General features: G+C 39.0%; 1 protein-coding gene across 1 annotated transcript in view; it reads right to left on the reverse strand.

The window, feature by feature from the left end:
• The window catches only part of FRK (fyn related Src family tyrosine kinase), a 135,960-nt gene that overhangs the window by 58,449 nt on the left and 65,090 nt on the right, over positions 1-12,421 (reverse strand). The window contains exon 2 of the mRNA XM_077162708.1: positions 9,599-9,720. Coding sequence (XP_077018823.1) covers positions 9,599-9,720 — 122 coding nt within the window. The remainder of the gene's footprint in view (positions 1-9,598; positions 9,721-12,421) is intronic.

The following is a 12,421-nucleotide window of genomic DNA, read 5'->3' on the forward strand; positions in this document are numbered from 1 at the left end:
CTCACATGGAAAAAAGAATGAAATGTGACCCCCGCCATACAGCATACAAAAAAAATTAATATTCATGGTAATAATAACAATTTCCTTTAAAGCAACTGATTGAAGTCGAGCAATAGCCAAACCAGTTGACATGCCTTCAGAATTTTATATTTTTCAACAGAAAGACAATTCACTCTCTGTGACAAATAACAGTAGGGCCACTAAAACTACCTGTCATGCATCTAATGAAGATAGATTCTCTTGCTACCACATATAATATGTGATAACCAAAAGCGCTGCTGTAATTCACAGCTAATTAGTGTCTGGCTGTTATGAGAGGTGTCACTGCCCTAACCCTCTTTCTAGATCCATTCAGACCCCACAGGAACCAACAGCCACGTAAGGATCATAATGACCCCATTAGCACCCACCCCAAGCCTGGGCTGCTGCTTCTCCAAGCCCACCCCAGCATCAATAAATCATGCTTCCTCACCAAGCTCTCCAGTGACAGCCACAAGCCATAGCTGCCCAAGGAATAAAGACAGTATTTCTAAGGAAAACTCATGTGGTAAAGACAGAGATAGAAAAGGGATAGTATTTACTTTCTTTAAGCAACATAGCAGTCAGCAAAATTGAAGACCATCAATTCTGACTGATTAAGGAGACGGCCACACTTAGGAAGTAAATCCAAGTGGTATATCTGAAAATCCTTAAAGATAATTGCAATTGGGTTGTTTGTTGGTTTGATTGTTTGTTTTAATATAGATTTACTGAAGACCTTTTTCTTTCATGTTGTCTCCTGTACAGCTTTCCCTCTGGTTAATAAGATTTTCCTTTCAGTAGAACATAATGGTATGTATTTGCATCGTCCCTCAGTGAATACGCAGCAATCAGATAGTTTGTTTGAAAGACTCTAAATTGACTTCATTGGAAAGAATCTATAATGATATGCTGGTCTCCAAGCAAGGCCTACATAAGCTTCCTAAATCCATAAACAAGCACTAGAGTATTCACAGCACATAGCTCTCAATATCCTTATGATTTTGTCCTTAAGCCCATAAAACTCTTTTGTTCCATAATATCCTACTTAGAGAGTTTTCACAGTAGGCACAGTAGCCTGAGCCTTATTCAGAGATATGACTCAGGTCATTCTCCTTTGGCTTTGCTTTCCTCATGAAAATATTAGTGTTTCCTTATTTTTAATGCTAGTCTAAAACTTTTTTTTTGTTAGTCTAAAATTTTTAATCTAGTTTTTAGCTAAATAATAGCTACCTAATTTGATATATAAATATTAGCATCAGGCAAATAAATAAACATGGATGCATTTAAACAAAGAATTCTCTCAACGGGTTTCCTTTGCTAACATTAAGCATAAAGATTTCAAAAAGGTTCAATTTTCTTCTTCTAAATACAAAATACTCATGAATATTTTCAAATATTCAAATATTTATCTACTAAGATGTTCACTGCATCACTATTATAATGGTAAAATAACTGAAAATGATGAAAATGTACAATATATGAAATACATTAAATAAATTATGGCACATCGATAAAAGAGAAAGTTATATGGCTTCTGCAAATAATGTAAAAGAATATTAAAAGACATGCAAAAATGTTCATAGAATACTATGAGGCAGAAGTAGTAAAAATCGGAGCCTGGATATATATATTAAATTTATGAGATAATTTCAATGTTGTTCTCTGTGTATGGTGTATGTGTGTGTGTGTGTGAGTGTGTATGTGTGAATAAATATACTTATAGGTCAGGCATAGAAAAAAGCCTGACAGGAAAGATGGTTCCATCTTAAAAATGTATCTTCCAAAGGTGATATTCTAAACTACTTTTCTTTGAGCTTTTCTGCTTTATAATTTTCACAATAAATTAGTTTTATAATCAGGAAAAATGTTACTGTACAAAATAAAGTGTTCACCTATTTCACCTGGGTTACACACTGTGCACTGGTGTGATGACCCCACCTTGTAGGGCATCTGTTCTGAGTGACTAGTACCCCTCCCATTATCAGCATGAAATACTTTGATAATATTGAAAATAATTGATACATATTTTGATTATAGTGGTACTCTTCACAATAGGTGGAAACAATCCAAGTGCCCATCAACAAAGGAATGGATGAACAAAAAGTGGTACATGCACACATGATGGAATATTATTTGGCCATGAGAAAGAATGAAGTTCTGAGACATGCTATCACATGAAAGAATCTTGAAAACATGCTCAGTGAAATAAGCAAGACATATAAGGACAAATATTGAATGGTGTCACTTACAGTAGATTTCTAATAGCAAATCTTCAGAGACAAAGTAAAATAGAGGTTACCAGAGGATAGAGGGACATGGGAAGGAGGAGTTGAAAAAATATAGTTTCAGGAGTCTAGAACACAGACTTCCTGGAAGATGGCGGCTTAGTAAGACGCGCGGATCTTAGTTTCTTCTCCAGGACACCTACTAGGGGAGTAGAAACGATACAGAAAGCGCCCAAAGCCACAACAGAGATAAAAAAGACAGCGTACCCCATCCTGGAACGGCTGGCTGGCTGAGAGAAGCAGCTCGGGTGAGATCGCCGAGGCGCGCGGGCCTTACCGGGCGGGGTGGCAAGCGGCCGGAGTTACTCCCTTCCCCCTTCCCGGGCCGGCTGGGAGAATTGGAGAGGCGATCCCCTGAAACCAAGGCGACTGCCGCCCACACCACGCGCAGCCCCCGGACCAACTGAGAGAATTGGATCGGAACCCCCAGGCCGCGGAGAACGGTGACGGGTGGGGGAGGCCCCTTCCAAACCCGTGACTCCCGGGGAACGTGTACTCTCTCGGGCGGGCCGCTGCCGCTGGCGCCCTTCCGCCATGCTTGTTGCCCAGGGCCGACTAGGAAATTCGGACGGGCTCTTTCCCTGGCTGCGGCGACCAGCAACCCTCCCTGCGTCGGGCCGGCTCAAGCCGCTTCGGCTAGCGAACCCCCAGGACGGCGAGAGTTTTCCAAAGTTTAAGGTCCCACAGCACCTTTTACTGGTGGGACCCGCAGACAAACGTGTGCCACGAGCGCCACCTACTGGGTAGGATAAGAAAAACAGAACCCAGAGATTTCACAGAAAAATATTACAACCTTGCTGGGTCCAACACCAAGAGAAATCTGAATAAATGCCCAGATGCCAGCAGCAGAAGATAACTGTCCACGCTCAAAAGATTGAGAATATGGCTCAGTCAAAGGAACAAACCAATAGCTCAAATGAGACACAAGAGCTGAGACAACTAATGCTGAATATACGAACAGAAATGGAAAACCTCTTCAAAAATGAAATCGATAAATTGAGGGAGGACATGAAGAGGACATGGGCTGAACATAAAGAAGAAATAGAAAAACTGAAAAAACAAATCGCAGAACTTATGGAAGTGAAGGATAAAGTAGCAAACATAGAAAAAATAATGGATAGCTACAATGATAGATTTAAAGAGACAGAAGATAGAATTAGTGATTTGGAGGATGGAACATCTGAATTCCAAAAAGAAACAGAAACTATAGGGAAAAGAATGGAAAAATTTGAACAGGGTATCAGGGAACTCAAGGACAATATGAACCGCACAAATATACGTGTTGTGGGTGTCCCAGAAGGAGAAGAGAAGGGAAAAGGAGGAGAAAAACTAATGGAAGAAATTATCACTGAAAATTTCCCAACTCTTATGAAAGACCTAAAATTACAGATCCAAGAAGTCCAGCGCACCCCAAAGAGATTAGACCCAAATAGGCGTTCTCCAAGACACTTACTAGTTAGAATGTCAGAGGTCAAAGAGAAAGAGAAGATCTTGAAAGCAGCAAGAGAAAAACAATCCATTACATACAAGGGAAACCCAATAAGACTTTGTGTAGATTTCTCAGCAGAAACCATGGAAGCTAGAAGACAGTGGGATGATATATTTAAAATACTAAAAGAGAAAAACTGCCAACCAAGACTCCTATATCCAGCAAAATTATCCTTCAAAAATGAGGGAGAAATTAAAACATTCTCAGACAAAAAGTCACTGAAAGAATTTGTGACCAAGAGACCAGCTCTGCAAGAAATACTAAAGGGAGCACTAGAGTCAGATACAAAAAGACAGAAGAGAGAGATATGGAAAAGAGTGTAGAAAGAAGGAAAATCAGATATGATATATATAATACAAAAGGCAAAATGTTAGAGGAAAATATTATCCAAACAGTAATAACACTAAATGTCAATGGACTGAATTCCCCAATCAAAAGACATAGATTGGCAGAATGGATTAAAAAACAGGATCCTTCTATATGCTGTCTACAGGAAACACATCTTAGACCCAAAGATAAACATAGGTTGAAAGTGAAAGGTTGGGAAAAGATATTTCATGCAAATAACAACCAGAAAAGAGCAGGAGTGGCTATACTAATATCCAACAAATTAGACTTCAAATATAAAACAGTTAAAAGAGACAAAGAAGGACACTATATACTAATAAAAGGAACAATTAAACAAGAAGACATAACAATCATAAATATTTACGCACCGAATCAGAATGCCCCAAAATACGTGAGGAATATACTGCAAACACTGAAAAGGGAAATAGACTCATATGCCATAATAGTTGGAGACTTCAACTCACCACTCTCATCAAGGGACAGAACATCTAGACAGAGGATCAACAAAGAAATAGAGAATCTGAATATTACTATAAATGAACTAGACTTAATAGACATTTATAGGACATTACATCCCACAACAGCAGGATACACCTTTTTCTCAAGTGCTCATGGATCATTCTCAAAGATAGACCATATGCTGGGTCACAAAGCAAGTCTCAACAAATTTAAAAAGATTGAAATCTTACACAACACTTTCTCGGACCATAAAGGAATGATGTTGGAAATCAATAATAGGCAGAGTGCCAGAAAATTCACAAATACGTGGAGGCTCAACAACACACTCCTAAACAACGACTGGGTCAAAGAAGAAATTGCAAGAGAAATTAGCAAATACCTCGAGGCGAATGAAAATGAAAACACAACATATCAAAACTTATGGGACGCAGCAAAGGCAGTGCTAAGAGGGAAATTTATTGCTCTAAATGCCTATATCAGAAAAGAAGAAAAGGCAAAAATTCAGGAATTAACTATCCATTTGGAAGAACTGGAGAAAGAACAGCAAGCTAACCCCAAAGCAAGCAAAAGGAAAGAAATAACAAAGATTAGAGCACAAATAAATGAAACTGAAAACATGAAAACAATAGAGAAAATCAATAAGGCCAGAAGTTGGTTCTATGAGAAAATCAATAAGATTGATGGGCCCTTAGCAAGATTGACAAAAAGAAGAAGTGAGAGGATGCAAATAAATAAGATCAGAAATGGAAGAGGAGACATAACTACTGACCTCACAGAAATAAAGGAGGTAATAACAGGATACTATGAACAACTTTACGCTAATAAATACAACAATTTAGAGGAAATGGACGGGTTCCTGGAAAGATATGAACAACCAACTTTGACTCAAGAAGACATAGATGACCTCAACAAACCAATCACAAGTAAAGAAATTGAATTAGTCATTCAAAAACTTCCTAAAAAGAAAAGTCCAGGACCAGATGGCGTCACATGTGAATTCTACCAAACGTTCCAGAAAGAATTAGTACCAATTCTCTTCAAACTCTTCAAAAAAATCGAAGTGGAGGGAAAACTACCTAATTCATTCTATGAAGCCAACATCACCCTCATACCAAAACCAGGCAAAGATATTACAAAAAAAGAAAACTACAGACCAATCTCTCTAATGAATACAGATGCAAAAATCCTCAATAAAATTCTAGCAAATCGTATCCAACAACACATTAAAAGAATTATACATCATGACCAAGTAGGATTCATCCCAGGTATGCAAGGATGGTTCAACATAAGAAAATCAATTAATGTAATACACCATATCAACAAATCAAAGCAGAAAAATCACATGATCATCTCAATTGATGCAGAGAAGGCATTCGACAAGATTCAACATCCTTTCCTGTTGAAAACACTTCAAAAGATAGGAATACAAGGGAACTTCCTTAAAATGATAGAGGGAATATATGAAAAACCCACAGCTAATATCATCCTCAATGGGGAAAAATTGAAAACTTTCCCCCTAAGATCAGGAACAAGACAAGGATGTCCACTATCACCACTATTATTCAACATTGTGTTGGAGGTTCTAGCCAGAGCAATTAGACAAGAAAAAGAAATACAAGGCATCAAAATTGGAAAGGAAGAAGTAAAACTATCACTGTTTGCAGACGATATGATACTATACGTTGAAAACCCGGAAAAATCCACAACAAAACTACTAGAGCTAATAAATGAGTACAGCAAAGTAGCAGGTTACAAGATCAACATTCAAAAATCTGTAGCATTTCTATACACTAGTAATGAACAAGCTGAGGGGGAAATCAAGAAACGAATCCCATTTACAATTGCAACTAAAAGAATAAAATACCTAGGAATAAATTTAACTAAAGAGACAAAAAACATATATAAAGAAAACTACAAAAAACTGCTAAAAGAAATCACAGAAGACCTAAATAGATGGAAGGGCATACCGTGTTCATGGATTGGAAGACTAAATATAGTTAAGATGTCAATCCTACCTAAATTGATTTACAGATTCGATGCAATACCAATCAAAATCCCAACAACTTATTTTTCAGAAATAGAAAAACCAATAAGCAAATTTATCTGGAAGGGCAGGGTGCCCTGAATTGCTAAAAACATCTTGAGGAAAAAAAATGAAGCTGGAGGTCTCGCGCTACCTGACTTTAAGGCATATTATGAAGCCACACTGGTCAAAACAGCATGGTATTGGCATAAAGATAGATATATCAACCAATGGAATCGAATAGAGTGCTCAGATATAGACCCTCTCATCTATGGACATTTGATCTTTGATAAGGCAGTCAAGCCAACTCACCTGGGACAGAGCAGTCTCTTCAATAAATGGTGCCTAGAGAACTGGATATCCATATGCAAAAGAATGAAAGAAGACCCATCTCTCACACCCTATACAAAAGTTAACTCAAAATGGATCAAAGATCTAAACATTAGGTCTAAGACCATAAAACAGATAGAGGAAAATGTTGGGAGATATCTTATGGATCTTACAACTGGAGGCGGTTTTATGGACCTTAAACCTAAAGCAAGAGCACTGAAGAAGGAAATAAATAAATGGGAACTCCTCAAAATTAAACACTTTTGTGCATCAAAGAACTTCATCAAGAAAGTAGAAAGACAGCCTTCACAATGGGAGACAATATTTGGAAATGATATATCAGATAAAGGTCTAGTATCCAGAATTTATAAAGAGATTGTTCATCTCAACAACAAAAAGACAGCCAACCCAATTACAAAATGGGAAAAAGACTTGAACAGACACCTCTCAGAAGAGGAAATACGGATGGCCAAGAGGCACATGAAGAGATGCTCAATGTCCCTGGCCATTAGAGAAATGCAAATCAAAACCACAATGAGATATCATCTCACACCCACCAGAATGGCCATTATCAACAAAACAGAAAATGACAAGTGCTGGAGAGGATGCGGAGAAAGAGGCACACTTATCCACTGTTGGTGGGAATGTCAAAGGGTGCAATCACTGTGGAAGGCAGTTTGGCGGTTCCTCAAAAAGCTGAATATAGAATTGCCATACGACCCAGCAATGCCATTGCTAGGTATCTACTCAAAGGACTTAAGGGCAAAGACACAAACGGACATTTGCACACCAATGTTTATAGCAGCATTATTTACAATTGCAAAGAGATGGAAACAGCCAAAATCTCCATCAACAGAAGAGTGGCTAAACAAACTGTGGTATATACATACGATGGAATATTATGCAGCTTTAAGACAAGATAAACTTATGAACCATGTAATAACATGGATGGACCTAGAGAATATTATGCTGAGTGAATCCAGCCAAAAACTAAAGGACAAATACTGTATGGTCCCACTGATGTGAACGGACATTCGAGAATAAACTTGAAATATGTCATTGGTAACAGAGTTCAGCAGGAGTTAGAAACAGGGTAAGACAATGGGTAATTGAAGCTGAAGGGATACAGACTGTGCAACAGGACTAGATACAAAAACTCAAAAATGGACAGCACAATAATACCTAATTGTAAAGTAATCATGTTAAAACACTGAATGAAGCTGCATCTGAGCTATAGGTTTTTGTTTTGTTTTGTTTTGATTTTACTATTATTACTTTTATTTTTTTCTCTATATTAACATTCTATATCTTTTTCAGTTATGTTGCTAGTTCTTCTAAACCAATGCAAATGTACTAAGAAATGATGATCATGCATCTATGTGATGATGTTAAGAATTAATGATTGCATGTGTAGAATGGTATGATCTCTAAATGTTGGGTTAATTTCTTTTTTTCCGTTAATTAAAAAAAAAAAAAAGAGAGAAGGGATAATTGGAGATGAAGGGATACAGAAAAAAATATATATATATATAGTTTCATTATTGCCCTGGTGTTTAGAAAGGTCAGTGGCACATCTTCCTTGAGCACATTTAATGAATGATAGTCAGGCCAAGATTTCCCAACCTCTTGTCCATGGAACTAGGTGAGGGTGGAGTTGCATCCACATGATTCTGAAATACTGTGTTTATTCAGTGTCTCAATCCCACTGCCCTTGACGCTCTCCAGCTCCAATCTATCTACCCTGATATTCAGAACCACCAGGTGTGAGGAAGGAGATGGATGCCAAGGCAAAGTTCCAAAACATGGGGGGTTCAGGACCTGTTCACTTTTGGGCAGTAAAGATGGTCCTGATTTCTGGCTCAGTGAGCCAGTCAGATAATGAAGCAAATGAAACAAATAAGCATTATTGCAGTGCAACAGGGATAAAAGGGAGGCAAGATCTCTTTTCTCAAAAGTCCGTGAGGACTTAGACAATAGGCATTGAAGATGGTCTGGAAGAGTCTTTAAGAAAAGACTGCAGCATTGTATGTGCAGCATTGCAACATACACCTAGAAATACAGATTTTTGAAAGCAAAAACATTTATGAAAGCCCCCATAACTCTTGAAGAGATTTCTCAGATCCCGAGTGTCCCCCACCAGGGACAATTCAAACACTTAAGACTCTTCTTGGCTTAAAAACTATAGCTGATCAGATTTTAAATGTCATGCAATTAATTAAAGGCACTTGCACTCAGTGTTTCATTTTCTATTAACCAAGTCAAGGCAGTTAAAATGCGAAGAAAGAAATAATTTTAATTGTGGCAAGATCAGTTTTGTCAACAATATCATTTTTGCCTCTTGCTTATCATTTTCCTAGAAAGTTTCTAGATAATGCATAAGTGGGAAAATGCAGCCAGACTCATATTTTAAATTACAAATCTAGAGAACATTTTTCTGAAACTGTTTTTAGAGATTTCCAGCGATAGATAAAAATGTTTGCTAATTTGTATACTATTCTTGAGTGGTTCAGTAGACTTAATTTAACCCTATTATAAAGATAATAAAGAATGCAAATTCTAAATTAAATGTCCATGTTCACACAGCAGAATCATGATTGGATACTCTCAAGTCTATACTTAAATCACACAAAACAAAACCCATACCTGAAAGGGAGAAATCTCCTTTCTGGCTCTCACTTTCTCTGATTAGAAAGGCACCCGTCTGATTTTCTGAATATAATAGTTGTTTTTCTGCATCTGTTCTTTTGATTGCTCCAAAGAACCACCTAAAAAGAGAGATAGGTAAACTTTAATTAACCAATCAACGTTCATTTTTTAAGGCCCAAGAAGCTTGGCAAGAAATTGTGAACATCAAAAACATTTGACGTTCTTTAGTGAAACTCAGAAATAATAAATGGTGGTTTTTGACATTGGAGGTGATTTTTCAAGATTTTTGTCTTGAAATTCACTCTGAGGGTCTTGAAAAGAAATTGCAAAACAGGAATGTGGCTGATACCCACTCCCACATCCCTTCTTGTGCCCACATTCTGAGAGGTCCTTTCTCCTTCTTCCATCAAAGCCAAACCCCCCAGGGTGGGCCTGCTTCATAAGTCTGCCATTCCATGTTCTATAATTACTCCTCATTGCCATCAAACTATCCACTCCCTCAGGGTACATGGGCCCCAGCCAGGTATTAAGAGTTAAATATTCCAATCAAAAGACTCATGTATTTTACATTACATGTGACTCTCCACATATTAAATCCCTTCCTTTATACCTCCACCACTGTCCAAGCTCCACCTTAGCATGGCATGATTTTGCATGTATAGGAGGTACTCATTGGTATAAAGGAATCAGTGGAGAGATAATGGGAAGAAGATATTTCTGCCCAGGAAGTATCTTTTCAGTGCTGCCTCCACCTCATGTCTTTACCCACTTCTCCTAAGTACTCCAGAAGAATAAGACTCAGCTACTGGACACGAAAGTTTGTGAATGTGGTCAACCCCACCAAAGAATTATGGACCTTTAATATCAGAGCCAGTCTAAATTCAGCATTAAGTTTGTAGGCCTCAATGTAATCTAATAAGAGGAAGTTCAGAGAGCCTGCTTGGTTGATGACCATCCTCTACTAGGCCATAAAGGCCATTATTAGAGGTTTTAGGTAGATTTCAGGAATCATCTTTGAAAATATAAAAATGGCAGGTAAGGAAATACATAGTTGGAGAAGAAAAGCTGTGGGAGGAAATAGAGGATAGACAAAAGACAGGTTGGGAGATAGAATACAGGCTATCAAGAATTAGCTTAAACCGGCTTGGACAAGAGAGGCCTTGTAAGAACACTGAATCTCGGGTTTGGGGGATATAAGCTAAGGTTGACACAGTTGGAGAGAGGAGGAAGGAGGAATCAAAAATAACGAGAACTTCTGGGAAGATGGCCAAATAGAATAGCTTAAGATTAGCCCTGTTCCACAGAAAAGTTAGAGAAGGGACACGAGGGTGACTGAGGTGGCAATTCAGGAGTGCGGCAGACCTGGGAGAGCCTTCTGTACCACATGGGGGACCCCTACTTGCAGAGGCCAAGGAACTGAGAGGCAGAAAACTGGAGCCTGGCACAGAGGTGCCGAGCCAGCAAGAGTGCACAGACGGGAACCCAGAACTAGCAATTAAGCCAGGCCGCATTCCTTGGGCGTGCTTAAGTGCAGCCCCATGACCGGTGACTCACCCCACACCCCACGCACTTGAACCCCATTACCCACTCCCATTCCCCATGCTCCAGGTGCCCCCACCCCACCAGCCCCCAGTGCATATACCCGCCTCACACCCCCACCCCAACTGACCTCTCCTGCACCCCTTCTGAGAATTACTTCCCTCTGCTTGTTCCCTACAGCCTATTGCCAGAGCATCAAGGCTGCAGGCACTAACCTCCATACCCAGGCTACACCTGCCCTGCAGCCCATAATTTCATACAGCCTCACACTGAGTTCTACACATCAGTTTACAGCATTCCTAGGCCCACTCATGCACCCAGGCCTCCAACCACATCATTCAGCTCTGGGAACTGTACTTTACAACAGTACTACACCTGTGCAGGCAGACAGATGTCAGCCTCACATCCCAGCTCTGAGAAAGTGCTGACCTGCACAGCCCAACCACATCTGACCCCAATCCATGAAGACATAACACTGTCCTACTGCCACAGCTCTACACATGTGCACAAAGGGCCACATGCAACATCCCCAACCTGTGCCTATACCTGTGCCCTAACCTGAAACAAATCACCACACTGAGTGTCCCACCCTGTGCCCTGCTCCCTGCTGTACAACCATCCACAAATACAGGACCTTAGACTACTGAAAGAAATCAATTCCCAAAGTAAATCAATCAAGATATTTACATGCCATGAAGACAGGAGAAGATCACTAAGCATATCACAATGCAGACAGATATAGCCCTGTCTAATGACCAAATTAAAACATCAGAGGAGGCACAGACATTGGAACAACTAATCATAGATGTTCATACAACTCTACTTAATAAAATAAGTGGGATAGCAAATGACATAAAGGAGATCAAGAAGACAGTAGAAGAGCATAAAGAGGAATTTGAAAGAATAAATAGAAAAATAGCAGATATCACAGAGATTGAAGACTCTGTTGACCAAATAAAAAACATACTAGAGGCACACAACACCAGATTTAATGAGGCAGAAGAAAGAGTAAGTGATATAGAGGGCAGGATAACTGACTTCAAAAACTCAAACAGCAAATTGCAAAAAAGATGGAAAAATTTTAATTGGATCTCAAGGAAATGATAGACTAAACAAAGTGCACAAATATCAGATTCATTGGTGTCCCAGAAGGAGAAGAGAGGTGAAAGGGTTAGGAAGAGTAATTGAGGATATAATGGGGGAAAACGTCCCAAGTCTCATAAAGGACATAAATATACAAGTCAAAGAAGCCCAACAAACTCCAAACAGAATAAACCCAAA

This window comes from Tamandua tetradactyla, chromosome 5 (assembly GCF_023851605.1).
Source record: "Tamandua tetradactyla isolate mTamTet1 chromosome 5, mTamTet1.pri, whole genome shotgun sequence".
Taxonomy (NCBI): Eukaryota; Metazoa; Chordata; class Mammalia; order Pilosa; family Myrmecophagidae; genus Tamandua; species Tamandua tetradactyla.